The sequence below is a fragment of the Dendrobates tinctorius genome, unplaced genomic scaffold (genome assembly GCF_039654945.1).
Source record: "Dendrobates tinctorius isolate UK_male_01 unplaced genomic scaffold, ASM3965494v1 ptg000049l, whole genome shotgun sequence".
Lineage (NCBI taxonomy): Eukaryota > Metazoa > Chordata > Amphibia > Anura > Dendrobatidae > Dendrobates > Dendrobates tinctorius.
Window position 1 is genome coordinate 23,300,896 of NW_027361717.1, and position 27,238 is coordinate 23,328,133.

The 27,238-nt window shown below is 43.2% G+C and overlaps 1 protein-coding gene across 1 annotated transcript in view; it reads right to left on the bottom strand.

The window, feature by feature from the left end:
- Window positions 1-27,238, bottom strand: part of LOC141091143 (saxiphilin-like) — a 174,411-nt gene that overhangs the window by 52,025 nt on the left and 95,148 nt on the right. Inside the window, exons 11-15 of the mRNA XM_073576540.1 lie at window positions 7,140-7,287; window positions 6,884-7,035; window positions 6,673-6,769; window positions 4,520-4,561; window positions 538-702 (exon numbers count right to left, since the gene is read on the bottom strand). Of these exons, the coding sequence (XP_073432641.1) occupies window positions 538-702; window positions 4,520-4,561; window positions 6,673-6,769; window positions 6,884-7,035; window positions 7,140-7,287 (604 nt within the window). The remainder of the gene's footprint in view (window positions 1-537; window positions 703-4,519; window positions 4,562-6,672; window positions 6,770-6,883; window positions 7,036-7,139; window positions 7,288-27,238) is intronic.

Sequence of the window (27,238 nt, forward strand, 5' to 3'; positions counted from 1 at the left end):
GAGTGGCCAGCGCAGTCACCAGATCTCAACCCCATTGTATATACAGCTGATACAGATCTACGTTATATACAGCTGTTACAGGTATACAGTATATACAGCTGATACAGATATACAGCTGATACAGATGTACAGTATATACAGATGATACAGATGTACAGTATATACAGCGGATACAGATGTACAGTATATACAGCGGATACAGATATACAGTATATACAGCTGATACAGATGTACGGTATATACAGCTGATACAGATATACAGTATATACAGCTGATACAGATGTACGTTATATACAGATGATACAGATATACGGTATATACAGCTGATACAGATATACAGTATATACAGCTGATACAGATATATATACAGTATATATAGCTGATACAGATGTATGGTATATACAGCCGATACAGATGTACAGTATATACAGCTGATACAGATATACAGTATATACAGCTGATACACATGTACACTATACGCAGCTGATACAGATGTATGGCATATACAGGTATACAGTATATACAGCTGATACTTACCAAGGTCACAATTTTTGGTCTTCTTAGAAATCAGATAGACAGGGATATTCCATCCCATCATGTCCCCAACACCGGTGTGACAGGACTTTTTGCCTTGAAGATTGTTCCATGTGATATCTTTATCCTTCTTCTTCACTATGGCTACAATTCTGTATGAGCCAAACTCTGCATAAAAAATAAAGATTCATAGTAAATACAGGTCACCTCTAAAATACCTCAGTAATGAGCTCGATATTTCATTTTGAGGGAAAACAGTGGCAAATCAGAGACATGATTCATATGTTTTACATGTAACATTTGGAGTGGATTTTCCTCTGTGTAATATGAAGGGTAAAATCTGTAATTAATTCAGCACAAAAAATTCACAGATTTAGTAATAGAGATCCCCATACACATATCTGCCTTACAGAGACCTGTAGGTAATGTTCAAGACACGCTGATAAATCTGGCAGTGATATTCTGGTGTAAAGTGTAAGGTTTTATGTCAGTGATATCAGCAGATCTATAACTACAGTATTCACTAGAGCCTGTGCTGTACCTATATTATGTACTAGCGGAATAGCCTGGTGTTGCCCGGGCATAGTAACTAACTGTGGTTGGTTATAACAAATTATAATGATTATCCTCCATCCCATAGTCCCATGCTCATATACCATCACACATCCTCCATCCCATAGTCCCATGCTCATATACCATCACACATCATCCCATAGTCCCATGCCCATACACCCATCATACATATCCTCCATCCCATAGTTCAGTGCCCATATACCCATCACACATCCTCCATCCCATAGTCCCGAGCTGGGTGGCGCTGAGCAGGGAATTGCTGGAGTTCTGTTATGTAACCTCGCAACGCGGCTCTGTGTGAGGCCTCTGATGATGCAATTTTCTACGCCGGTAACAGTCGAGCCTGGCAGTAATAGAGGAGGGAGTGATTCATTTCTGTCGTGTGCTCTCTGCTTCTTTCTGGGTGGCAGACAATGGCTGGGAGCTTATGTTCCCGGGGATGCTAGATTTCTCCCACCCGGTCCGTTTCTGCTGAGGTGTTGTGGAGTGGGAAAACTGTTGCTCAGAGCAACCAATCACAGCTCAGCTTTCAACTTTTAAACAGCTCTGGTGAAACGTAAGATGCTTAGTGATTGGTTGCTATGGGCAACACATGCAGTGTAACCTGTTGTGGTCAAGAAGATGTGCCTATGAAATATATATATTAGATATTTTATATATATATACAGTTGTGGCCAAAAGTATTGACACCCCTGCAATTTTGTCAGATAATACTCAGTTTCTTCCTGAAAATGATTGCAAACACAAATTCTTTGGTATTATTATCTTCATTTAATTTGTCTTAAATGAAAAAAAACAAAAAGAATTGTCCTAAAGCCAAATTGGATATAATTCCACACCAAACATAAAAAAGAGGGTGGACAAAAGTATTGGCACTGTTTGAAAAATCATGTGATGCTTCTGTAATTTGTGTAATTAACAGCGTGCTGATAAGGAAAAATTGAGGACTCTTTCGAACAGGCAATTGCGTCAGGTTAAAAGAGCAGCTGCAAAAATGCCTTGTCATAGCAGCAGACAAGTTTCTGAAGCTGCTGGTGCCTCCAACGTCCCCCGAACAACAAGATGCAGGGTCCTTCAGAGGTTTGCAGCTGTGCGTAAGCCATCCTGTCGACCACCTCTATCCACTGCACACAAGCAGAAACGGCTCCAGTGGGCCAAACGATACATGAAGACTGACTTCCAAACTGTTTTGTTCTCCGATGAGTGCAGTGCAACGCTCGATGGTCCAGATGGATGGAGTGGAGGATGGCTGGTTGATGGACACCCCATGAAAACACGGCTAAGGCGCCAACAAGGAGGAGGTGGAGTAATGTTTTGGGCTGGAATCGTGGGGTGAGAGATTGTCGGCCCCTTTAGGATCCCTGAAGGGGTAAAGATGAACTCCATAATCTATGTGGAGTTTCTAAAACAGCACTTCCTGCCATGGTTCAAGAGGAAGAACCGTGCTTTCCGCAGCAAGATCATTTTCATGCATGATAATGCACTGTCTCATGCTGCAAATAACATATCTGCATCTCTGGCTGCTATGGGCATAAAAGAGGACAAACTTATGGTGTGGCCACCATCTTCCCCTGACCTCAACCCCATTGAGAACCTCTGGAGCATCATCAAAAGGAGTGTCTATGATGGCGGGAGGCAGTTCACATCTAAGCAACAGCTCTGGGAGGGTTTTCTGTCCACATGCAAAACAATTGAAGCACAAACCATCCAAAAACTGACAAATTCAATGGACGAGAGAGTTCAGAAGCTTCTTTCCAACAAGGGGTCCTATGTGCAAATGTAACATCACCTAGAATAAAGTTTGGACTTGAAAACTGTTTGATTTCCTTTTTGTAATAAGCTGATAATGCTTATAATTTCACAATTGACCATTTTTTTGTTAAAAATAAAAAGGTTGAAAACTCTGCTGTGCATAATAATTTGGCACATGCATTTTGAGTGTTTATTATTTTTTAAAATATACTGTTTTCATAGGCAGTTTGTTCAAAAACATTGCAATTATACTAGAATATTAGATGACTGGAAAATAACAATGACTGCAATTCATATAGGTAATTTAGAGAAAATATGTGGAAATATTTTTTGCATAATAATTTGGAACACAGTGTATATATATATATATATATCTACTATATAATTGTCTAATTCTGTCTGTCTGTCTGTCTGTAATGGAAATCCCACCTCGCTGATTGGTCGCGGCAGTTAGGCTTAGTCGTGGCAACACGGCCGCATTGCTTATTGTACAGGCACATTACAGCCGTTAAAGGCATCACTGCTGTGTTGCTCATTACACAGGCACAGTCCTGTACATATTCTGGAGTACAATACATTAGGTAATTAGGTAACAGTAGAACAGTGACTGCAGCTCTGGGTGTAACTTACGTACAATACATTAGGTGACAGCAGAAAAGTGAATGCAGCTCTGGGTGTAACTGGAGTACAATACATTAGGTAAGATCTGAACAGTGACTGCAGCTCTGGCTGTAACATAAGTATAATACATTAGGTAAGAGCAGAACGGTGACTGCAGCTCTGGGTGTAACTGGACTACAATACATTAGATAAAAGCAGAACAGTGACTGCAGATCTGGGTGTAAATGGAGTACACTACATTAGATAACAGCAGAACAGTGACTGCAGCTCTGGATGTAACAGGAGTACATTAGGGAACAGCAGAACAGTGACTGCAGCTCTGGGAGTAACTGGAGTACAATACATTAGATAACAGCAGAACAGTGACTGCAGATCTGGGTGTAACTGGAGTATACACTACATTAGGTAACAGCAGAACAGTGACTGCAGCTCTGGGTGTAACAGGAGTACATTAGGTAACAGCAGAGCAGTGACTGCAGCTCTGGCTGTAACTGGAGTACAATACATTAGGTAACAGCAGAACAGTGACAGCAGCTCCGGGTGTAACAGGAGTATAATACACTAGATGGTGGCCCGATTCTATCGCATCGGGTATTCTAGAGTCTCTGTTAAAATAAAAAATAGTTATATACTCACCTTCCGACGACCCCCGGACTCTGTCCCTCCTCTCACCACGCTCCCGGCATCTTCCGGTCCCAGTAATGCTTAGCGAGAAGGGCCGGAGATGATGTCAATCTCGCGAGAGCGCGACGTCATCAACGGTGTGTCGCGCTAAGCATTACTGGGAACGGAAGATGCGGGCAGCGTGGTGAGAGGAGAGAAAGAGTCCGGGGCCGTCGGGAGGTGAGTATATCACTATTTTTTATTTACTCTAGAATACCCGATGCAATAGAATCGGGCCACCATCTAGTATATATATATGTATATTAGATATTTATTATACAGGGCTTTGCGTGTAGAATGGGTGGGGCTATGTGGAGTGGGCATATGGTCTGATATACACACACTCAGCTTTATATATATAGATACAGCATGTTACCTGTATATTCTGCCCCAGGTATCTGGCACACAATCAAGTCATCTACCGAAAAAAGAAGAAACAGAAACCATTTTTACAGATAACTTTTTAAAAACAAAAACAGTATGTACGGTATGTTTTAAAATGAATGTCTCAGGAGATTCATGCTGCCCAAACTGCAGACAACATGAAGCTGAGTCCAACGACATTATTGCAGACATGTTTTTTTTTACTCCAAAATGCTGCAGTAAAACATACTTTGAAAACTTGTGGAGACTATGCATATAGGCTGACTAGTCCAACATACAGGTTCCCTGTGGCGTCTTCCTGCCCCGGTCTCCTAAACTGAAAGGTTCATTCTCTACATACAAATAGATATGAATATGCCATTTTTCACTTTTTGACTTTCGCTATTTTATCGCTATTTTCTAAGAGCCCTAACATTTTTAATTTTTCCCTTGACATAGCCATATCGGGCTTGTTTTTTTTAGCGGGTTGAGTTGTAATTTTGAATTAGTTTTAACATAAAATGCACTGAAAAATTAGAAAAAAGTTCCAAGTATGATGAGATGGGGAAGAAAACACAAATCATGCTTTTTTGTTGTTTTTTATGGTGTACATTGTGTAAAAATGACCAAGAAATGTGATTCTCCAAGTCAGTACAATTACAGCGATATCATGGTAATAATTTTATTATTTTTTTACATTTTAGTGGTAAAAAATATTCTGTGTGCTAGGAAGATATCAAAATAAGAGAATGGCATCTCATGTAATTATGGTTAAGATACTGTACCTTGGTAGACAAGGTGCTATTCACCTTTTCACATATGGGGAGGAAGTGGTTCCATTTTTGCCGATTGTTGTCCAACACAAGATCGCCAGTCAAGTACTAATATGGCCGGTATCACTAGTCAAGGACTAATATGGCCGGTATTGCTAGTCAAGTACTAACATGGCCGGTATCGCTAGTCAAGGACTAATATGGCCAGTGATGCATCCAAAAAGCATAAACAAGTTTATGCTTTTGGAGAAAATATAGAGCTTGGGAATTGCTGGACAGCCCAATAGATTGTCAACGTTTTGTAAGACTCACTGTGGAGATGTCTTTCGTAACAAAAAAGTTCTTTATTTACATTTCCAAAGATGCATTTCAGTAGTTCCTTGTAGAGTTTTCACTGCTGCGACCTCGGATCACAGTAGTTAGGGTCCCGTTACACTAAACGACGCACCATCGATCCCGACAACGATATGACCTGGTCAGGATCGCTGGTGCTTCGCTACATGGTAGCTGGTGAGCTGTCAAACAGGCAGATCTCACCAGCGATCAGGATCAGCGAGGAAGCTGGTATCGAGGGTAAATAGCAGGTAACTAAGCGCACGCGTCTCTTAGTTACCCGCTGTTTACCCTGCATACCAGCGTGCTCGCGCTGGGAGCTGGTATCCAGGGTAAACAGCGGGTAACTAAGCGCACGGCACTTAATTACCTGCTGTTTACCTTGGATACCAGCTCCCAGCGCGAGCATGCTGGTATCCAGGGTACACAGCGGGTAACTAAGTGCCGCACGCGCTTAGTTACCCACTGTCTACCCTGGATACCAGCTCCCAGCATCTGCTTACAGCGCTGGGAGCTGGCCAGCGGGAGACCAACGATCAAAAAATGGCCCAGGACATTCCTGCACGATCAGCGATACCCGGCGGGGGGGTGGTCGCTGATGCGTGCTAAGGGGTACTTCACACAGCGAGATCGCTGGCCAGATCACTGTTGTGTCACAAAATCGGTGACGCATCAGTGATCTCGCTAGCGATCTCGCTTAGTGTGAAGTACCCCTTAGACTCAAGTACCGGGCCAGCAGCATCTAATGTGCTAAACCACTTCGCAGAGCTGGTTACGATCTCAGCAGTTACACTCAATTGCTGGCTGTACAAAACAGTTGGCATTCGTGTTATATGGAGCGGATTTCGCTCCTGAGCCCATTCTATACATGAGATGCCCACAGCATTGAGTAGGCCACCTGAAAGAATTGGGCCCTGGCACGTGCCTACGTTCACCAGATGCTGGTGCCGGCCCTATGTCCCTCATTACCCATTGTGAAGCATGAGATATGCAAATGTTCCCATGTTGGGCAAAACTAAGATGCTCATGATGAAAATGTTTTGGGTCTAATTGAAGTTACCCTTATTGCGGTACTCTTCAACCGATGGGAGCAGTCCACATTTCAGTGCCGTGTATGCGTGTTCTGGATCAAGATTTACTGCATCCGCTTCATCTTTCTGCAAATTATAGAAAAAAGTCATGTTACTGATGTCCTCAGTCCTCACCCCATCTACTCGCCATCTCTGAGAGACCACATATGGTGTTTCTTTCTGCTGGTAAATATCACCTACCAGAATCATTTCGATACACTCCAGTGCAGATGATGGCTCTGTGCATTTAATGGCGCCACCACTTACTGAGGACCAGTCATCACATTTTTTCTTCTCATTTTTGCTCTGTGGACACCAGCGGATTTGCTGTTTAACTCGAGGAGGACGAGCTCCTAATGGAAAAAAAATAAATTGCTGCTATAATTAAATTGAAACTGTTGAATTAGAGATTATTAAGGTCATGCAAAACCAGAATTACATCTCAAATGTTTCCTACCGTTAAGTGTTTTCATGCCGTTAAACAAGTCTGGTCCCAACAGGAGGAAAGTGTCCATTGCTGATGGAAGAGCTATCAGAGCACTGGTGGTGTCTTCAAACAGCAAATCCTTCCCATGAGTGGAGCTGAATAGTTTGCACTCTTTTTTCTGTGATTTTGAGAAAAATATAATCTATAAGATACTACAAAGCTTCATTAGAAAGGTGACTGACACAATCCCCCCTTGTGTTGTTCATGGACGAAGGTCTTTGCACTTCATTGTATTTACTGCAAGTGGCCTAGGTTTAGGGAATGTTTAAATGTGTTGTATTGAACAAGATGTAAAGATGTGGAAGAAGTGTCGGCACCGCTTCTGAAAATCTGCTGAAAAACATGTCCATGAATGTGATTCATTAATCTGTTTTATATGTGGTTGTATAAACAGTGTAATTAGCTTGGGTAGGATAAACAGTGCCAGCCCAAGTAGGCACATAGCAAGCTATTTCCTGTTTGTTAAGGAGTTGATGAATAGCTATTGAAGAAATAAGAAGCTTTATTGTTTAAGAGGGAAAAGGCCATAAGTTGGGAAGAGTGTCCAGCAGCAGACATTCTTGTTAAAGGGATAGAAAGTTCCCGACTAAAGTATTCTACAAATGATTTCCTATACGGCCGGAGTGCAGAGATTGGAGGAGTACCCAGAAGATTTCTTTCACTATCAGGGAGTACCAGCCATAGAAATAGACAGAGCTGAGGGAGGCGTAATTCCTCAAGGCGGCTAAGAAGAGTGGGCTAAAGAAAGGCAACGTGTAAACCAGTTCTGGAGATTTGGAGAAGTCCTATTCCAACCCAGAAGGAACACAAGGTGCCCATTACAGTTGAGGATAAAGAAAGTAAAAACAGAGCTAGAAAGCTTGTGGTGTAGTCTGTTACTATGGAACTGTACCTATACTATCAAAATGGCATATTTAATTCTCTCAAAGATGAAGCCTCTGTTTGATACAGAAGCATTGTACAGTATATACAGTATTGTGCCTGCTATCAATTGTTGAAATCTTGTTTGAAGAATTCCAGTAATGAAGTTTTAATTTTTTTAAAAACAGATTCTAGTCTCCCTGATACGTCACGTACAGGGCCAGACTGGGACCAAAAAACAGCCCTGCCGCACCAACAGCCCACAAACTATAACACTCCCCACCCCAGTGAATTTTACTTTGCTTTGTCATGCCCCTCACTCCCCTAGTAGAAGTTATTTGAAGACCCACATATAAATGGCACCACAGTGCGTATGATCGACCACAGCTGCATTTACATGGTGCTCTACAGATCCAATTTTCAGGATCATGGGAGTCCCAGCAGTCAGATCTCCAGCAATTGGAATGTTATCTCCTATCCATAGGAGAGGGGATTAATTGGGATAATCCATTTAACCCCTTCACTACCAAGGGTGGTTTGCACGTTAACTACCGGGCCAATTTTTACAATTCTGACCACTGTCCTTTTATGAGGTCATAACTCTGGAACGCTTCCATGGATCCCGGTGATTCTGACATTGTTTTCTCGTGACATATTGTACTTCATGTTAGTGGTAAAATTTCATTCATATAACTAGCGTTTATTTGTGAGAAAAACGGAAATTTGGCAAAAATTTTGAAAATTCCGCAATTTTCCAACTTTGAATTTTTATGCCCTTAAATCACAGAGATATGGCACACAAAAAAGTTAATGAGTAACATTTGCCACATGTTTACTTTACATCAGCACAATTTTGGAACCAAAATTTTTATTTGTTAGTAAGATATAAGGGTTAAAAGTTGACCAGCGAGCTCTCATTTTTGCAACACCATTTTATTTTTACGGACCACATCATATTTGAAGCCACTTTGAGGGGTCTATATGATAGAAAATACCCAAAAGTGACACCATTCTAAAAACTGCACCCCTTAAGGTGCTTAAAATCACATTCAAGGAGTTTATTAACCCTTCAGGTGCGTCACAGGAATTTTTTGAATATTTAAAAAAAATTAACATTTAACTTTTTTTCACAAAAAAAATTACTTCAGGTTCAATTTTTTTTATTTTACCAAGAGTAACAGGAGAAATTGGACAGCAAAAATTATTGTGCAATTTGTCCTGAGCACGCTGATACCTGATATGTTGGGGGAACCACTGTTTCGGCGCATGGCAGAGCTCAGAATGGAAGGAGCGCCGTTTTACTTTTTCAATGCAAAATTGGCTGGAATTCTGATCGGACGCCATGTCGCGTTTGGAGAGCCCCTGATGTACCTAAACAGTGGAAACCCCCCACAAGTGACCCCATTTTTGAAACTAGACCCCCTAAGGAACTTATCTAGATATGTGGTGAGAACTTTGAACCCACAAGGGCTTCACAGAAGTTTATAATGTACAGCGGTACAATTAAAAAAATCATATTATTTCCACAGAATGATCTTTTCACCCCCAATTTTTATTTTCCCAAGGGTTACAGGACCCTAAAAATTATTGTGCAATTTGTCCTGAGTACGCTGATACCCCATATGTGGGTGCAAATGACTATTTGGGCACATGGCAGAGCTCGGAAGGCAAGCAGCGCCATTTGACTTTTTTGGCTGGAATTGAGATCGGACACCATGTCACGTTTGGAAAGCCCCTGATGTACCAAAACAGTGGAAACCCCCCACAAATGACCCCATTTTGGAAACTAGACCCCCCAAGGAACTTATCTAGATGTGTGGTGAGAACTTTGAATCCCCAAGTGCTTCACAGAAGTTTATAACGCCCAGGCGTGAAAATAACAAACATTTTTTTCCACAAAAATGATATTTTTGCCCCAAAATTTTTATTTTCCTAAGGGCAACAGGAGAAATAGGACCCCAAAAGTTGTTTTGCAAATTGTCCTGAGTAGGCTGATACCCCATATGAGGGGGTAAAACACTGTTTGGGTGCATGGCAGAGCTTGGAAGGGAAGGAGCACCATTTGACTTTTTCAACGCAGAATTGGCTGGAATTGAGATCAGATGCCATGTTGCGTTTGGAGAGCCCCTGATGTGCGCAAATAGTGGAAACCCCCAATTCTAACCCTAACCCTAGCCCTAACCCTAACCCTAACCCTAGCCCTAACCCTAACCCTAGCCCTAACGGGAAAATGGAAATAAATACATTTTTTTAATTTTCCCTAACTATGGGGGTGATAACTGGGGGTTTGATTTACTATTTATGGCGGTTTTTATGTTTGGCAGCTGTCGCACGCTAAAAGACGCTTTTTATTGTAAAAATAGTTTTTGCATCACCACATATTGAGAGCTATAATTTTTCCATATTTTGACCCACCGAGTCATGTGAGGTCTTATTTTTTGCGGGACGAGTTGACGCTTTTATTGGTATCATGTTCGGGCATGTGACATTTTTTGATCGCTTTTTATTTCGTTTTTTGGGACGCAGAATTTACAAAAACCAGCGTTTCATGAATTTCTTTTGGGTGGTGCGTTTACGCCGTTCCGGGTGCGGTAAAATTTATAAGGCGGTTTTATTCTTCGGGTCAGTATGGTTACAGCGATACCTCATTTAAGCCGTTTTTTTGTGTTTTGGCGCTTTTATGCAATGAAAACAATTTTATATAAAAAATAATTATTTTTGCATCACTTTATTCTGCGAGCTATAACTTTTTTATTTTTTCGCTGATGATGCTGGATGGTGGCTCGTTTTTTGCGGGACAAGATGACGTTTTCAGCGGTACCATGGATATTTATATGCGTCTTTTTGATCGCGCGTTATTGCACTTTTTGTTCGGCGGTATGATAATAAATCATTATTTTTTGCTTCGTTTTTTATTTTTATTTTTTAAGGGGTTCACTTAAGGGGTTAACTATTGGGACAGTTTTATAGGGCGGGTCGTTACGGACGCGGCGATACCAAATATGTGTACTTTTATTGGTTTTTTTTTCTTATTTCCAAAAAATGAATTTATTGGGGAATATTTTTTTTTTTTTTGAATTTATTTGGCGATTTTTTTAAAATTATTTTTACCCTTTTTTTAAATTTTTTTTTACTTTATTACAATGTCCCAGGGGGGACATCACTGTCCTGTGACAGATCGCTGATCTGTCACATCACAGATCACTGTGACAGATCAGCGATCTGTCACAGGCACTGCACAGGCTTCCTCATGCCTGCGCTTTGCAGGCACTGAGGAAGCCAGCTTCCTGCAGGCCTCTGGAGGTCCCCGTCGCCATATTGGATCCGGGAACCTGCAGGAAAGGAGTCCCCCGCAGCAGCGCTGCACATTGCGCTGCCGTGGGGGGCTCAGCGAAGCAAGGAGGGAGCCCCCTCCCTGCCGATGCTTCCCTTTAACCCCCGGTACACCGCGATCGTGTTTGATCGCGGTGTGCAAGGAGTTAACGTGTGGGGGCGGTCCGTGACTGCCCCTGACACATTGTGCCGGGTGTCAGCTATGATAATTAGCTGACACTCGGCCGCGATCAGCGGCGCTCACCACGTTGGCGCCGCTGATTGCGATGACGTAATATTCCGTCCATGGTAATTAGGTCCATGGTCACAGGGACGGAATATTACGTCAATTGTAGGTAAGGGGGTTAAACAGGTTTTCCAATATTTTAATTTTATTTGGCCATAATAATATTGAAAATACTAAACCAATATTGACCCTCCCAAAGTCCATTGTCGCCTCTTCGATAACAGGACAGGAGGAGTGGTACTGTGCAGTGTATATATACAGGAGAGGAGGAGTGGCACTGTGCAGTGTATATATACAGGAGAGGAGTATATATACAGCACTGAAGTGTAAGTGACTCACCGGCACCTGCGCAGGAGAACATTGAAGCCAATGCCCATAGAATGGTGGAAAAGGTAAGTATAATCGCGCTATTGCAGTGTGCAGGTGTGGGATCCCGGGCCATCAGTACACGTCACAGGGCACTGTGACACTGATGTGATGGGGGAGTAGGGTGGTATGCAAATGAGCACTGGAGGCAGAGTTTTCTTCCAGGTACTGCACGCCCCAAAGCCTGGAAGAACACATTACCATAAAAAAATAAGACGATTTCTCCACAACAAGATCGCAGATATGGGCATACAGGTAGGACTATTCTAACCATTCTATTACCTGTATGCCCTTATTAATAGCTTAACCCCTTTACCCCCAAGGGTGGATTGCACGTTCATGACCGGGCCAATTTGTACAATTCTGACCACTGTCCCTTTATGAGGTAATAACTCTGGAACGCTTCCATGGATCCAGGTGATTCTGACATTGTTTTCTCGTGACACATTGTACTTCATGTTAGTGGTAAAATTTCATTGATATAACTTGCGTTTATTTGTGAAAAAAACGGAAATTTGGCGAAAATATTGCAATATTCCAACTTTAAATTTTTATGCCCTTAAATCACAGAGATACAGCACACAAAAAACTTAATAAATAACATTTTCCACATATTTACTTTATATCAGCACAATTTTGGAACCCAAATTTTTTTTTGTTAGGAAGTTATAAGGGTTAAAAGTTGACCAGCGATTTCTCATTTTTGCAACACCATTTTATGTGTATGGACCACATTACATTTGAAGTCACTTTGACTGGTCTATAAAGAAAATACCCAAAAGTGACACCATTCTAAAAACTGCACCCCTCAAGGTGCTAAAAAACCACATTCAAGAAGTTTATTAACCCTTCAGATGCTTCACAGGAATTTTTTGAATGTTTAAAAAAATGAACATTTAACATTTTTTCACAAAAAAATTATTTCAGGTCCAATTTTTTTTATTTTACCAACGGTAACAGGAGAAATTGGACTGCAAAAGTTATTGTGCAATTTGTCCTGAGTAAGCTGATACCTGATATTTGGAAGGGAACCACTGTTTCGGCGCATGGCAGAGCTCAGAAGGGAAGGAGCACCGTTTGACTTTTTCAACGCAAAATTGGCTGGAATTGAGATTGGACGCCATGCCACGTTTGTAGAGCCCCTGATGTGCCTAAACAGTGGAAATCCCCCACAAGTGACCCCATTTTGGAAACTAGACCCCCAAGGAACTTATCTAGATATGTGGTGAGAACTTTGAACCTCCAAGGGCTTCACAGAAGTTTATAACGTACAGCCGTACAATTAAAAAGTCATATTTTTTCCACAAAAATGATCTTTTCACCCTCAATTTTTATTAATCCAAGGGTAACATGACCCCAAAAGTTATTGTAAAATTTGTCCCGAGTACGCTGATACCCCATATGTTGGGGTAAACCACTATTAGGGCGCACGGCAGAGCTCAGAAGGGAAGCAGCACTATTTGACTTTTATGGCTGGAATTGAGATCGGACGCCATGTCGCGTTTGGAAAGCCCCTGATGTGCCAAAACAGTGGAAACACCCCACAAATGACACCATTTTGGAAACTAGACCCCCCCAAGGAACTTATCTAGATGTGTAGTGAGAACTTTGAACCTCCCAGGGCTTCACAGAAGTTTATAACGTACAGCCGTAAAATTAAAAAATCATATTTTTTCAACAAAAATGATCTTTTCACCCCCTATTTTTATTTTCCCAAGGGTAACAGGACCCCAAAAGTTATTGTGCAATTTGATCTGAGTACGCTGATACCCCATATGTGGGGGTAAACCACAATTTGGGTGCATGGCAGAGCTTGGAAGGGAAGCAGCGCCATTTGACTTTTATGGCTGGAAATGAGATCGGACCCCATGTTGCGTTTGGAAAGCCCCTGATGTTTCAAAACAGTGGAAATCCCCCACAAGTGACACCATTTTGGAAACTAGACCCCCCAAGGAAATTAGATGTGTGGTTTCACAGATGTTTATAACGGGCGTGAAAATAAAGAAATCATATTTATTCCACAAACATGATCTTTTAGTCCCCAATTTTTTTATTTTGCCAAGGGTAACAGGAGAAGCTGGACCCAAAAGTTGTTGTTCAATTTGTCCTGAGTACACTGATACCCCATATGTGGGAGAAAACTACTGTATGGGCACACGTCGGGGCTTGGAATGGAAGTTGTGACGTTTTGGAATGCAGATTTTGATGGAATGGTCTGTGGGTGTCATGTTGCGTTTGGAGAGCCTATGATGTGCCTAAACTGTTGAAACCCCCTACAAATGACCCCATTTTGGAAACTAGACCCCCCAAGAAACTTATCTAGATGTGTGGTGAGCACTTTGAACTCCCAGGTGCTTCACAGAAGTTTATAACACCCGGGCGTGAAAATAAAAAAACATTTTTTTCCACAAAAATGATATTTTTACCCCCAATTTTTTAGTTCCTTAAGGTAACAGGAGAAATTGGACCCCAAAAGTTGTTTTGCAATTTGTCCTGAGTATGCTGATACCCTATATATGGGGGTAAAACACTGTTTGTGCGCATGATAGAGCTTGAAAGGGAAGGAGCACTGTTTGACTTTTTCAATGCAGAATTGGCTGGAATTGAGATCAGACGTCATGTTGTGTTTGGAGAGCACCTGATGTGCCTAAACAGTGGAAACCCCCCAATTCTAACTCCGACCCTAACCCCAACACACCCCTAACCCTAATCTCAGCCCTAACGCTAGCCCTAACCCTAGCCCTAAAGGGAAAATAGAAATACATAAATTTTTTTTAATTTTATTATTTTTCTCTAACTAAGGGGGTGATAACGGGGGGTTTGATTTACTATTTATGGTGGGTTTTTATATTTGGCAGCTGTCACGCTAAAAGACGCTTTTTATTATAAAAATAGTTTTTGCATCACCACATTTTGAGAGCTATAATTTTTCCATATTTTGACCCACTGAGTCAGGTGAGGTCTTATTTTTTGCGGGACGAGTTGACATTTTTATTGGTACCATTTTCGGGCACATGACTTTTTTTATCGCTTTTTATTCCGATTTTTGGGACGCAGAATGAACAAAGACCAGCATTTCATGAATTTCTTTTGGGGGGTGCGTTTACACCATTCTGAGTGTGGTAAAATTGATAAAGCGGTTTTATTCTTCGGGTCAGTACGGTTACAGCGATACCTCATTTATGTCGTTTTTTTACGTTTTGGCGCTTTTATGCAATGAAAACTATTTTATATCAAAAATAATTATTTTTGCACCGCTTTATTCTGCGAGCTATAACTTTGTTATTTTTTCACTCATGATGCTGTGTGGTGGCTTGTTTTTTGCGGGACAAGATGTCGTTTTCAGCGGTACCATGGTTATTTATATCTGTCTTTTTGATCGCGCGTTATTACACTTTTTGTTTGGCGTTATGATAATAAAGCATTGTTTTTTGCTTTCTTTTTTATTTTTATTTGTTAAGGGGTTAACTAATGGGACAGTTTTATAGGGCGGGTCGTTACGGATGCGGTGATACTAAATATGTGTACTTTTATTGCTTTTTTTTATTTCCAAAAAATGAATTTATTAGGGAATTTTTTTTTTTTTAGAATTTAGCTATTTTTTATAAATTATTTTTACTTTTTTTCATTTTTTTTTTTTACTTTATTACATTGTCCCAAGGGGGGACATCACTGTCATGTGTCAGATCGCTGATCTGACACGTCACACAGCACTGTGTCAGATCACCGATGTGACAGGCGCTGCACAAGGCTTCCTCATGCCTGCACTCTGCAGGCACTGAGGAAGCCGCCTCCCTGCAGGCCCCCGAAGGTCCCCGCCGCCATATTGGATCTGGGGACCTGCAGGGAAGGAGTCCCTCAGAGCAGCGCAGCACATCGCACTGCGTTGGAGGTCTCAGGGAAGCATGGAGGGAGCCCCCTCCCTTCCGATGCTTCTTTAAACCCCCGGTACACTGCGATCATGTTTGATCACAGTGTGCCAGGGGTTCACGTGCCGGGGGCGGTCCTTGACCGCCCCTGACACATAGTGCCGGGTGTCAGCTGTGATAATCGGGAGCACCGCTGATCGCGATGACGTACTATCCCATCCCCGGTCATAGGGGCTCGGGTCCCGTGGATGGGATAGTACGTCAGATATCAGAAAGGGGTTAAAACCGTCCCAGGGGGTCACAGATTTGAGAAGTATACACAGCATACATAGCTCCACAATACATACTGTGTTAAGGAAAATATAGAGTGGAGCTCTGAATATAATGTAGAGATATAAACATCTGTACATTATATACTAGATATATATACAAAAGTCTACATTATACACTATATTAAGACAGCATATACTATACACTATATTATGTTGCATACATCACATAGGAGTCACAAATATATACATGTGGTCAAAATTGTTAGTACCCCTCGTTTAATGACAGAAAAACCCACAATGGTCACAGAAATAACTTAAAACTGATAAAAGTAATAATAATAATAAATCAAAAATCTATGAAAATGAACAAATGAAAGTCAGACATTGCTTTTCAACCATGCTTCCACAGAATTTTTAAAAATGTAAACTCGTGAAATAGGCCTGGACAGAAATGATGGTACCTTAACTTAATATTTTGTTGCACAACCTTTTGAGGCAATCATTGGAATCAACGATTCCTGTAACTGTCAATGAGACTTCTGCACCTCTCGACAGGTATTTTGGCCCACTCCTCAAGAGCTCCAGTTGTCTCGTGTTTGAAGGTTGCCTTTTCCAGATGGCATGTTTCAGCTCTTTCCAAAGATGCTCAATAGGATTTAGGTCAGGGCTCATAGAAGGCCACTTCAGAATAGTCCAATGTTTTCCTCTTAGCCATTCTTGGGTGTTTTAGATGTGTTTTGGGTCATTATCCTGTTGATAGTCTTGAGATTTCATTGTACCCTGCACAGATTCTAGACACCCTGTGCCAGATGCAGCAAAACAGCCCCAGAACATAACAAATCCTCCTCCATGTTTCACAGTAGGGACAGTGTTCTTTTCTTGCTATGCTTAATTTTTCCATCTTTGAACATAGAACTGATGTGCCTTGCCAAAAAGTTCCTTTTTTGTCTCATCTGTCCATAGAACATTCTCCCAGAAGCTTTGTGGCTTGTCAACATGTAGTTTGGCAAAATCCAGTCTCACTTTTTTATGATTTTTTTTCAATAATGGTGTCCTCAAACTTTTACTTATCAGACCTTTTTTTGATGCTTTTGTACAATTTTTGCATTTTATGTCTATTGCTCAATAAAAGACGGTTTAAAAAAAATAAAAATAATGGTGTCTTCCTTGGTCAACTCTCATGAAGTCCACTTTGGCTCATACAACAATGGATGGTGTGATCTGACACTGATGTTCCTTGAGCTTGAAGTTCACCTTTAATCTGTTTAGAAGTTTTTCTGGACTCTTTTGTTACCATTCGTATTATCCGTCTCTGATTTGTCACCAATTTTCCTCCTGCGGCCACATCCAGGGAGGTTGGCTGCAGTCCCATGGAGCTTAAATTTATGAATAACGTGCATCTGTAGTCACAGGGAAATCAAGCTGCTTGGAGATGGTCTTATAACTTTTACTGTTTAACATGTTTATCTATAATTTTCTATCTAATCTTCTGAGACAACTCTTTCCTTCGCTTCCTCTGATCCATGTTGATTGTGAAGCACACTATGTCACCAACAGCACAGTGAGTATCTGTAGCCCTGTATACAGGCCCAATCACTGATTCCAAGATTGTAGACACCTGTGATGCTAATTAGAGGACACACTTTGATTTAACATGTCCCTTTTGTCACATTATTTTCAGGGGTAACATCATTTCTGTCCATGCCTATTTCATGAGTTCTATTTTTTATTAAATTCTTTGGAAGCATGGTTGAAAAGCAATGTCTGACTTTCATTTGTTCATTTTCATAGATTTTTGATTTATTATTACTTTTGTCAGATTCAAGTTATTTATGTTATCATTATGGAGTTTTTTTGTCATTAAATGAGGGGTACCAACAATTTTGACCACGTGTATATTATATAGGAGACACCTCGACTGCTGAATATATATCACAGATTGCTGTATATATTATATCAGTAATACTGTGACTGCTGTATCTACATTATATAGGCGATACTGCAACTATACAGTTGCATCATATTCATAATGTATATAGAGCAGTCGCAGTATCACCTGTATAAAGGGAACCTGTCACCAGGTTAGGCTGATACGAGTTAAGGCCACTGCCTTTCAGGGCTGACATACAACATTCTATAATGCTGTAGATAAGCTCCCAACCCAACCTGTAAGAGAATAAAAATAACTTTTATTATACTCACCTGGGGGGCGGCCTGGTCCGTGGGGTGTCGCTCTTCTTGGTCCAGCTCCTCCCATCTTCTTGCGATGCTGTCCTTTTTGCTTCATGTGCATGGTGCGCCCCTGCATCCTCCACACACTCTGCTTGGCACCGCGCTCCTGCGCAGGTGTAGTTATCTGCCCTGTTGAGGGCAGAGCAAAGTACTAAATAGAAAAAAGAAAAAGATTTTGGGCTTCAGCCCTAGCCAGCTCACCAACCGCCACTGGTGTTCGGAACTCCGTCCAGACTTGACGTGCAGGCAACAAGGAAATAGGGAGTGAATGTTCCAGCTCCTTAAAACTTCTTTTATTGAAAAATTGAATAAAACATGACAGTATGGCAGAAAGATACTCCAACTCCTGTACACATATACAAAAAGCAGTAGCGGTTCAGCAACGCATTTTGATCATTGGTTTATGTTTGTCAAGCTAACCCTTGATTCACAGCAAAAAGATTAAGTTGGCTATGCTGACCAATGAAATTGATTGACATAAGTCATGTAATTTGAAACAAAGGTCCTTAAATTCCGCATTTAGCCAACATGGGGATATCCAGAGACATCTTTTAACAAGAGTGGCATTCTGGGTCTACAACTTGGGGATGAGATATCCTAATGGCATGAATAAGAAAAATGAATTGATGTTTCATTAATGATTATTGTGCTAATTTGTGTATTATTTTGTTCTGTGTATTGTTATAATATTTTTTATTTTTTTCTTAGCATCTTGATATATTCATCTACCATCTCTATGCTGACGACACCCAATTTTACACTTCTTCTCCTGACATCACGCCAGCCTTTCTAGAAAACACCGGCGATTGTCTAATCGCTGTGTCTAACATCATGTCCTCACTATATCTGAAACTGAACCTGTCAAAGACTGAACTACTTGTGTTTGCTCCCGCTACTAATGTACCTATACCCGACATTGCCATTTCCGCGTGTGGTTCCACTGCTACTCCCCAGCAACATGCCCGCTGTCTTGGGGTCATACTTGACTCCGAGCTTTCCTTTGTCCCCCACATACGATCACTGGCTTGCTCTTGTTATCTGCACCTCAAAAACGTTTCTAGAATTCGACCTTTTCTTACTTTTGACTCTGCAAAAACTCTTACCGTTTCTCTTATTCATTCTCGTCTCGACTATTGTAACTCTCTTCTAATCGGTCTCCCTCTTACCAAACTCTCCCCCCTTCAATCTGTCTTGAATGCTGCTGCCAGGATCATATTCCTCGCCAATCGTTACACCGATGCCTCTACCCTGTGCCAGTCATTACACTGGCTACCCATCCACTCCAGAATCCAGTACAAACTTATTACCCTCACCCACAAAGCACTCCACGGTTCAGCATAACCCTACATCTCCCTTGTTTCAGTATGCCATCCTACCCACGCCCTCCGTTCTGCTGATGACCTGAGGTTAGCATCCTCAATAATCAGAACCTCCCACTCCCGTCTCCAAGACTATACATGTGCTGCGCCAATTCTTTGGAATGCACTTCCCAGGTCAATATGATTAGACCCCAATCCCCACAATTTTAAGCGTGCCCTGAAAACTCATTTATTCAGACTGGCCTACCGCCTCAACACATTAACCTAATCTATCCCTCTGTGGCACAGCCAAAAGTTTTTACCTTAACCAGGTTCCCCGCATCATGTTTCCACATGCTTTATGCATCCATTAGCCCTCTGTATCTGTACTGTTACACACTTAACATTAAGGCTGGTCCATACAATCAGGGCAACTGTTACCACCCACCTTTCGTGTCTCCCTTTTTTCCTCATAGATTGTAATCTTGCGAGCAAGGCCCTCATTCCTCTTGGTATCTGTTATGATCTATGTGATTATTGTTATGCTGTAATGTCTATTGTCTGTACAAGTCCCCTCTAAAATGTAAAGTGCTGCGGAATATGTCGGCACTATAGAAAGAAAATGTATTATTATTATTATCATCTGTTGGCTAAATGCTGAATTTAAGGACCTTTATATTTCAAATCACATGACTTATGCCAATCAATTTCATTGGTCAGCATAGCCTACTTAATCTTTTTGCTGTGAATCAAGGGTTAGCTGTGACAAAGATCAACCTATGATCGAAACGCATTGCTGAACTGGTACTGCTTTTTGTATATGTGTACAGGAGTTGGAGTATCTTTCTGCCATACTGTCATGTTTTATTCAATTTTTCAATAAAGAAAGAAGTTTTAAGGAGCTGGAACATTCACTCCCTATTTCAGAGCAAAGTACTGCAGTGTGCAAGAGTTGGAAAAGGTTAGAGAGACCCAGCGCACTGCAAGACTTTGCTCTGACCTCAACACTGCAGATAAGTACGCCTGTGCAGGAGTGCGATGCCGAGCAGACTGTGTGGATGATGCAGAGGCGCGTAGTCCACACGAACCAAGTAAGAGGACGGCATCGCAATAAGATGGGAGGCGCCGGACCATGAAGGTTGGGTTGGGGGCTTATAGAATGCTGCAGATAAGCCCTGAAAGGCGGTGGCTGTAACTCGTATCGGCCAAACCTGGTATATAGACAGTTGTGTATACATTATATAGGTGATACTGTGACTGGTGTGTATAGTCGCAGTATCACCTATGTAACATATATACAGCAGTATCACATATATTGTATTTATAGCAGTTGCAGTATCCCGTATATAATGTATATAGACAGTTGTATATACATTATATAGGTGATACTGCGACTCTGCAGTATATACATATTATAGGTGATACGAGTCACAGTATGTATAGTCACAGTATCACCTATGTAAATGTAACACCTGCACAGGGAACTGTCAGAGCAGCAACTGGTATACTGGAGCTTACAGACACTAAGAAGAGTTTTGCAGCTGCTGTTAAACAGGGACCTGTAACAACCCTGCTGGCATCACTTCATGGCCTCCCATCCCCCGCACATCAACTTACTTTCTGCTTCAAGCCATGCTGTGAAATCTGTCTGTTGCCAGCCCTGAGCTCCATGTGCTATGCCTCTTGTTTTCCTGCTTGCTCTCCATGTTTCCTGACTGTGTGTGTATAGGGGGGCGGCGCCTGAACTCTCTGGTTCTTATGCAGTCTGGGTGCACCTGGGTAATCTGTCCCTGACCAGTCACCTGGAGCCCTTGACTATTTAGTTTCGCCACTCCCACTGAAACATTGCCTGTGCAATGTCTAAACTCAGTTAGCTCCTTGCTGCTGAGCCAGCCAGGCCCTGTTCTGTATCTTGCCTTCTCTGAAGGGTCTTACTGCGTACTCTTGTGTCTTGGTACCTTGCCTAGCATTTCTCTGTCCGCCTGCCAGGAGGCAGAATATCCTGGCCCTTGAGTCTTGGTCCTTGTGTCTTTGTCTGTGTCTCTGTCTGAACTCAGTCTTACCTTTGTCTATCAGTCTCCCTTTCTCCTTGTCCGTGGCTCCCTTCCTTGCTGTGTTTTTCCTTGTGTCCTCCCTGTCTGTGCATCTGCACTCTCGCAGCTTTATCTGTGCATCTGCACTCTAGCCGCTCTGTCTGCATGGCTCCTGCTGCAGAACCTCTTGCTGCAGCTTCTCTCCACAGACCTTGTGGTTCAGCTTTGCTCCATTCCTGCTGCTGCTGCAGAACCCCTTGCTGCAGCTTCTCTCCACAGACCTTGTGGTTCTGCTTTGCTCCAGTCCTGCTGCTGCAGAACCCCTTGCTGCAGCTTCTCTCCACAGACCTTGTGGTTCTGCTTTGCTCCATTCCTGCTGCCGCTGTGGAACCTCTTGATGCAGCTTCTCTCCACAGACCTTGTGGTTCAGCTTTGCTCTACTCCTGCTGCCGCTGCAGAACCTCTTTCTGCAGCTTCTCTCTCCACTCCTGCCTTCACCTGCACCTCCGGTGTGAACAGGTCCAAACCTGTTCCTTCATATTACACTCCTGCCTGCCTGCATCCATACCTGCACCTGCTGTGTGAACAGGTCCCTACCTGTTCTGTGTCAAGCCGTGCCCGCCTGTCCTGTGTCTCAAGCCGTGCCCGCCTGTCCTGTGTCTCAAGCCGTGCCCGCCTGTCCTGTGTCTCAAGCCGTGCCCGCCTGTCCTGTGTCTCAAGCCGTGCCCGCCTGTCCTGTGTCTCAAGCCGTGCCCGCCTGTCGTGTCTCCAAGCCACGCCTGCTTGCCCTGTATCTCAGTCTGCCTGTCAGTCACATCTGTCCAAGTGACTTGTCTCCTAGTGGGATCAGCAGCCACAGCCAGACACCACCCTGGAGTGGCACCCGACAGCTATCTGCCGCACAAGCCTGACCTCACCATCAGAGGCTCCAGTGAAAACCAGGGTAGCTGTCGCAGTCACGCCCCTTCCAGGGTAGTCTGGTCTGTGGCACAGTGGGGCAACAACCCCCGGCTCGTGCCATTCAGCCAAGGCGCGAGCGTGACAGGACCTACAGACATTAACCGTTTTTCCCCTGAGCGGCAGTGGACTACAATTCCCAGGGACCCTTGTTTGAGTCAGATGACACGGCTTGGAAGGATAGAAGGAGAGAGAGTGGATGGGAGGAGGAGGGACTTGGGGGAGGGAGCTGGGCAGGAAGTGAAAGTAAATGTTCAGAGGAGAAGGAGCGTGGCAGCTTGCTGTGAGAGACGGAGCGGTGTGGATCTGCATTCCTCTATGCTGCAGAGTGTGGCAGCCCCCGCTGAGATACCCGTGCTGCTGGAGAGAGCGCGGTTCTGTCACCCTTTGAGGCAATTAACATCAAAGACCCGGAGAGTTCTGCCGGCACTCCCACCGCCTAAAGGCCTAAATCCTGCCGCCCTCAGCTGGTGTCCAGAGAACCCTCCGACCGTTTGAGACACACAGTGAGTGCCCTTCTGAGACTTGTGGTTCTACCAGCGCTATTTACAGTGAGTACACTACAACCAAGACTATTGACAGTAACCAACGGTTCTAATTTGCGCGCCAACATCCGTGGCAACTGGGCCCCAACATTTGGACTGAGTTAATACAAAAGAGGGGGATCTTGCTACGTTATATTTGCAGGGTCGGAGTAGAAGTAGACTGTGATGTGCATATGACTTTTATAGAGCACCGTTACTTGTATTGGATGTTATTCCTTTAAACCTACCTCAATTCTGCTGCATAGCAATAAACCTGTTAAGCGGTTTAACTCATGTTCCCTGAGTGTGTGTACTGAGCTGTGGCAGGGGTTTCCCGAATCAGCCCCTGGCAGAAGATAACTGTCCTTCTGCAGTCCCAGAGAGAGAGCTCCAATCAAGATTCGAGTGGAGGCACAGCGCCCTAAAGGGGAGACCCCCCATAACACCCAGTGTACCGTGGTATCCCTAAAGGGGTGTTACAGTGGAGGCATTGCTGAGATTCATTTTGCCACTTGGCTTCCACATTTTCTCTCGTGTGACATCTCTACCCTCATCATGGGCGATTTCAACATCCCCATTGCTCTTCCCCTCTCCCCATCTGCTACTCACCTTTTATCTGTAACCTTCTCGTTTGGCCTTTTGCAGCTTACTAATTCCCCAATGCATGAAGACGGGAACTCCCTCGACTTGGTCTTCTCTCAGCTTTGTGGAGTGGATGATTTTGCAAACTCCCCTCTCCCGCTCTCTGACCACAACCTTCTTTCATTCTCTATCAAGAACTGCCAGGCTGCTCAGGTCACCCCCACTGTCCATATTTATAGAAACATACAGGCCATTAACACCGAGAAACTTATGAAGAACTTGCAATCTTCATTGGCCCCTATCTCCTCCCTTTCATATCCTGATTCTGCATTGAAGCATTACAATGTAACACTTCAAAGTGCCCTGGATGAATTTGCTCCTCCTATTCATAGAACACCACAACACAGACGGCGACAACCCTGGCATACCCTGCAAACACGTTTCCTGCAGCGGTGCTCCAGGTGCGCCAAACGTCTGTGGAGAAAATCCAACCTACCCGAAGATTTCATCCATTATAAGTTTATGCTTCGAACATACAACGATGCCCTTCACCTCTCAAAACAAACCTATTTCAACACCCTCATCACTTCACTGTCCAATAACCCTAAACGTCTCTTTGACACTTTTCATTCTCTACTCAACCCAAGAGTACAGGCCCCAACCATGGGCTTCGAGCTGACGATCTGGCCAATTACTTCAAAGAAAAAATTGACCAGATCCGACAGGAAATTATCTCCCAATCCCCTCATACCATGCACTGTCCTTCCTCCCCCACTGCATCTAGCTCACTCTCTGATTTTGTACCAGTCACAGAAGAAGTAAGCAGGCTCCTTGCATCTTCTCGCCCAACCACTTGCACCAGTGACCCATTTCCGGCACATCTACTCCAGCCCCTTTCCCCTGCTGTCACCCCTCACCTAACTAAAATATTTAACCTCTCTCTCTCTTCTGGTATCTTTCCCTCCTCATTTAAGCATGCCGTCATGCATCCACTACTTATTAAAAAACCATCCCCCGACCAAAACTGTGCCGCTAACTATAGACCTGTTTCTAATCTTCCCTTCATCTCTAAACTCCTGGAACGCCTGGTCCACTCCCGTCTTATCCGCTATCTCTCAGAAAACGCTCTTCTCGACCCTCTCCAATCCGGTTTCCGCTCTTTACATTCTACTGAAACTGCCCTCACTAAAGTCTCTAATGATCTACTAACAGCTAAATCAAATGTTCATTACTCCATGCTAATTCTCTTGGATCTCTCTGCAGCATTCGACACTGTGGATCATCAGCTCCTCCTCACTATGCTCCGTTCCATTGGCCTCAAGGACACCGTTCTCTCCTGGTTCTCCTCCTATCTCTCTGACCGCTCCTTTACTGTATCTTTTGCTGACTCCTCCTCCTCTCATCTTCCCCTTACTGTTGGGGTTCCTCAAGGATCAGTCCTAGGCCCCCTCCTCTTCTCTTTGTATACTGCCCCTATTGGTCAAACAATCAGTAGATTTGGTTTCCAGTACCATCTCTATGCTGACGACACCCAATTATAATAATAATAATCTTTATTTATATAGCGCCAACATATTCTGCAGCGCTTTACAGTTTAACAGTTTCAAAACACAAGTCATAAGTAACAACGAATCAGCCCCTGGCAGAAGATAACTGTCCTTCTGCAGTCCCAGAGAGAGCGCTCCAATCAAGATTCGAGTGGAGGCACAGCGCCCTAGAGGTGAGACCCCCCATAACACCCAGTGTACCGTGGTAGCCCTAAAGGGGTGTTACAGTGGAGGCACTGCAGAGATTCATTTTGCCACTTGGCTTCCACATTTTCTCTCGTGTGACATCTCTACCCTCATCATGGGCGATTTCAACATCCCCATTGCTCTTCCCCTCTCCCCATCTGCTACTCACCTTTTATCTCTAACCTTCTCATTTGGCCTTTTGCAGCTTACTAATTCTCCAATGCATATACGCTTCTTCTCCTGACATTACGCCAGCCTTTCTAGAAAACACTGGCAATTGTCTAAACGCTGTGTCTAACATCATGTCCTCACTATATCTGAAACTGAACCTGTCAAAGACTGAACTCCTTGTGTTTCCTCCCGCTACTAATGTACCTATACCCGACATTGCCATTTCCGTGTGTGGTTCTACTATTACTCCCCAGCAACATGCCCGCTGTCTTGGGGTCATACTTGACTCTGAGCTTTCCTTTGTCCCCCACATCCGATCACTGGCTCGCTCTTGTTATCTGCACCTCAAAAACATTTCTAGAATTCGACCTTTTCTTACTTTTGATTCTGCAAAAACTCTGACTGTTTCTTTTATTCATTCTCGTCTCGACTATTGTAACTCCCTTCTAATCGGTCTCCCTCTTACCAAACTCTCCCCCCTCCAATCTGTCTTGAATGCAGCTGCCAGGATCATATTCCTCGCCAATCGTTACACCGATGCCTCTACCTTGTGCCAGTCATTACACTGGCTACCCATCCACTCCAGAATCCAGTACAAACTTATTACCCTCACCCACAAAGCTCTTCATTGCTCACCACCACCCTACATCTCCTCCCTTGCTTCAGTATACCATCCTACTCGTGCCCTCCGTTCTGCTGATGACCTGAGGTTAGCATCCTCAATAATCAGAACCTCCCACTCCCGTCTTCAAGACTATACACGTGCTGCGCCAATTCTTTGGAATGCACTTCCCAGGTCAATATGATTAGTCCCCAATCCCCACAATTTTAAGCGTGCCCTGAAAATGCATTTATTCAGAATGGCCTACCGCCTCAACACATTAACCTAATCTATCCCTATGTGGAACAGCTAAAAGTTTTTTACCTTAACCAGGTTCCCCGCATCATGTTTCCACATGCTTTATGCATCTGTACTGTTACACACTTAACATTATGGCTGGTCCACACAATCAGGGCAACTGTTACCACCCACCTTTCGTGTCTCCCCTTTTTTCCTCATAGATTGTAAGCTTGCGAGCAGGGCCCTCATTCCTCTTGGTATCTGTTATGATCTATGTGATTATTGTTATGCTGTAATGTATATTGTCTGTACAAGTCCCCTCTGAAATGTAAAGTGCTGCGGAATATGTGAGCGCTATAGAAATAAAATTTATTATATTATTATTATTCCAGAACTAACACAGGAGTATTTACTATGGAGACTTTAACAGAGCAAGAAGTGTATTTGTGGTGCGAAGAGATGGATGTTACAGCTAAACAAAGCTTTGCAGTGAGTGGTGAGCTCTGTGATGCGTCTGATGAAAAGATACTGAAAATAGTTAACCGTCTCACTGAACTTGCCCACCCTAAAGTGGTCGACCGCAGAAAGGAAAAGGGGGGACAGTTACCCACAGCCCTGATCTCAACCGGGCAGATCTTGAGGAAAGAATATTTCCCATCCATGATAGCCGTGTCCCCAGAGTATGGTCGACAATGGAAGATCACCTGGCCTACTGAGGCCGAAGTGGAGACCCGGCAACAGGAATCAACCCCTCAGCCTAGAAAGACTAGT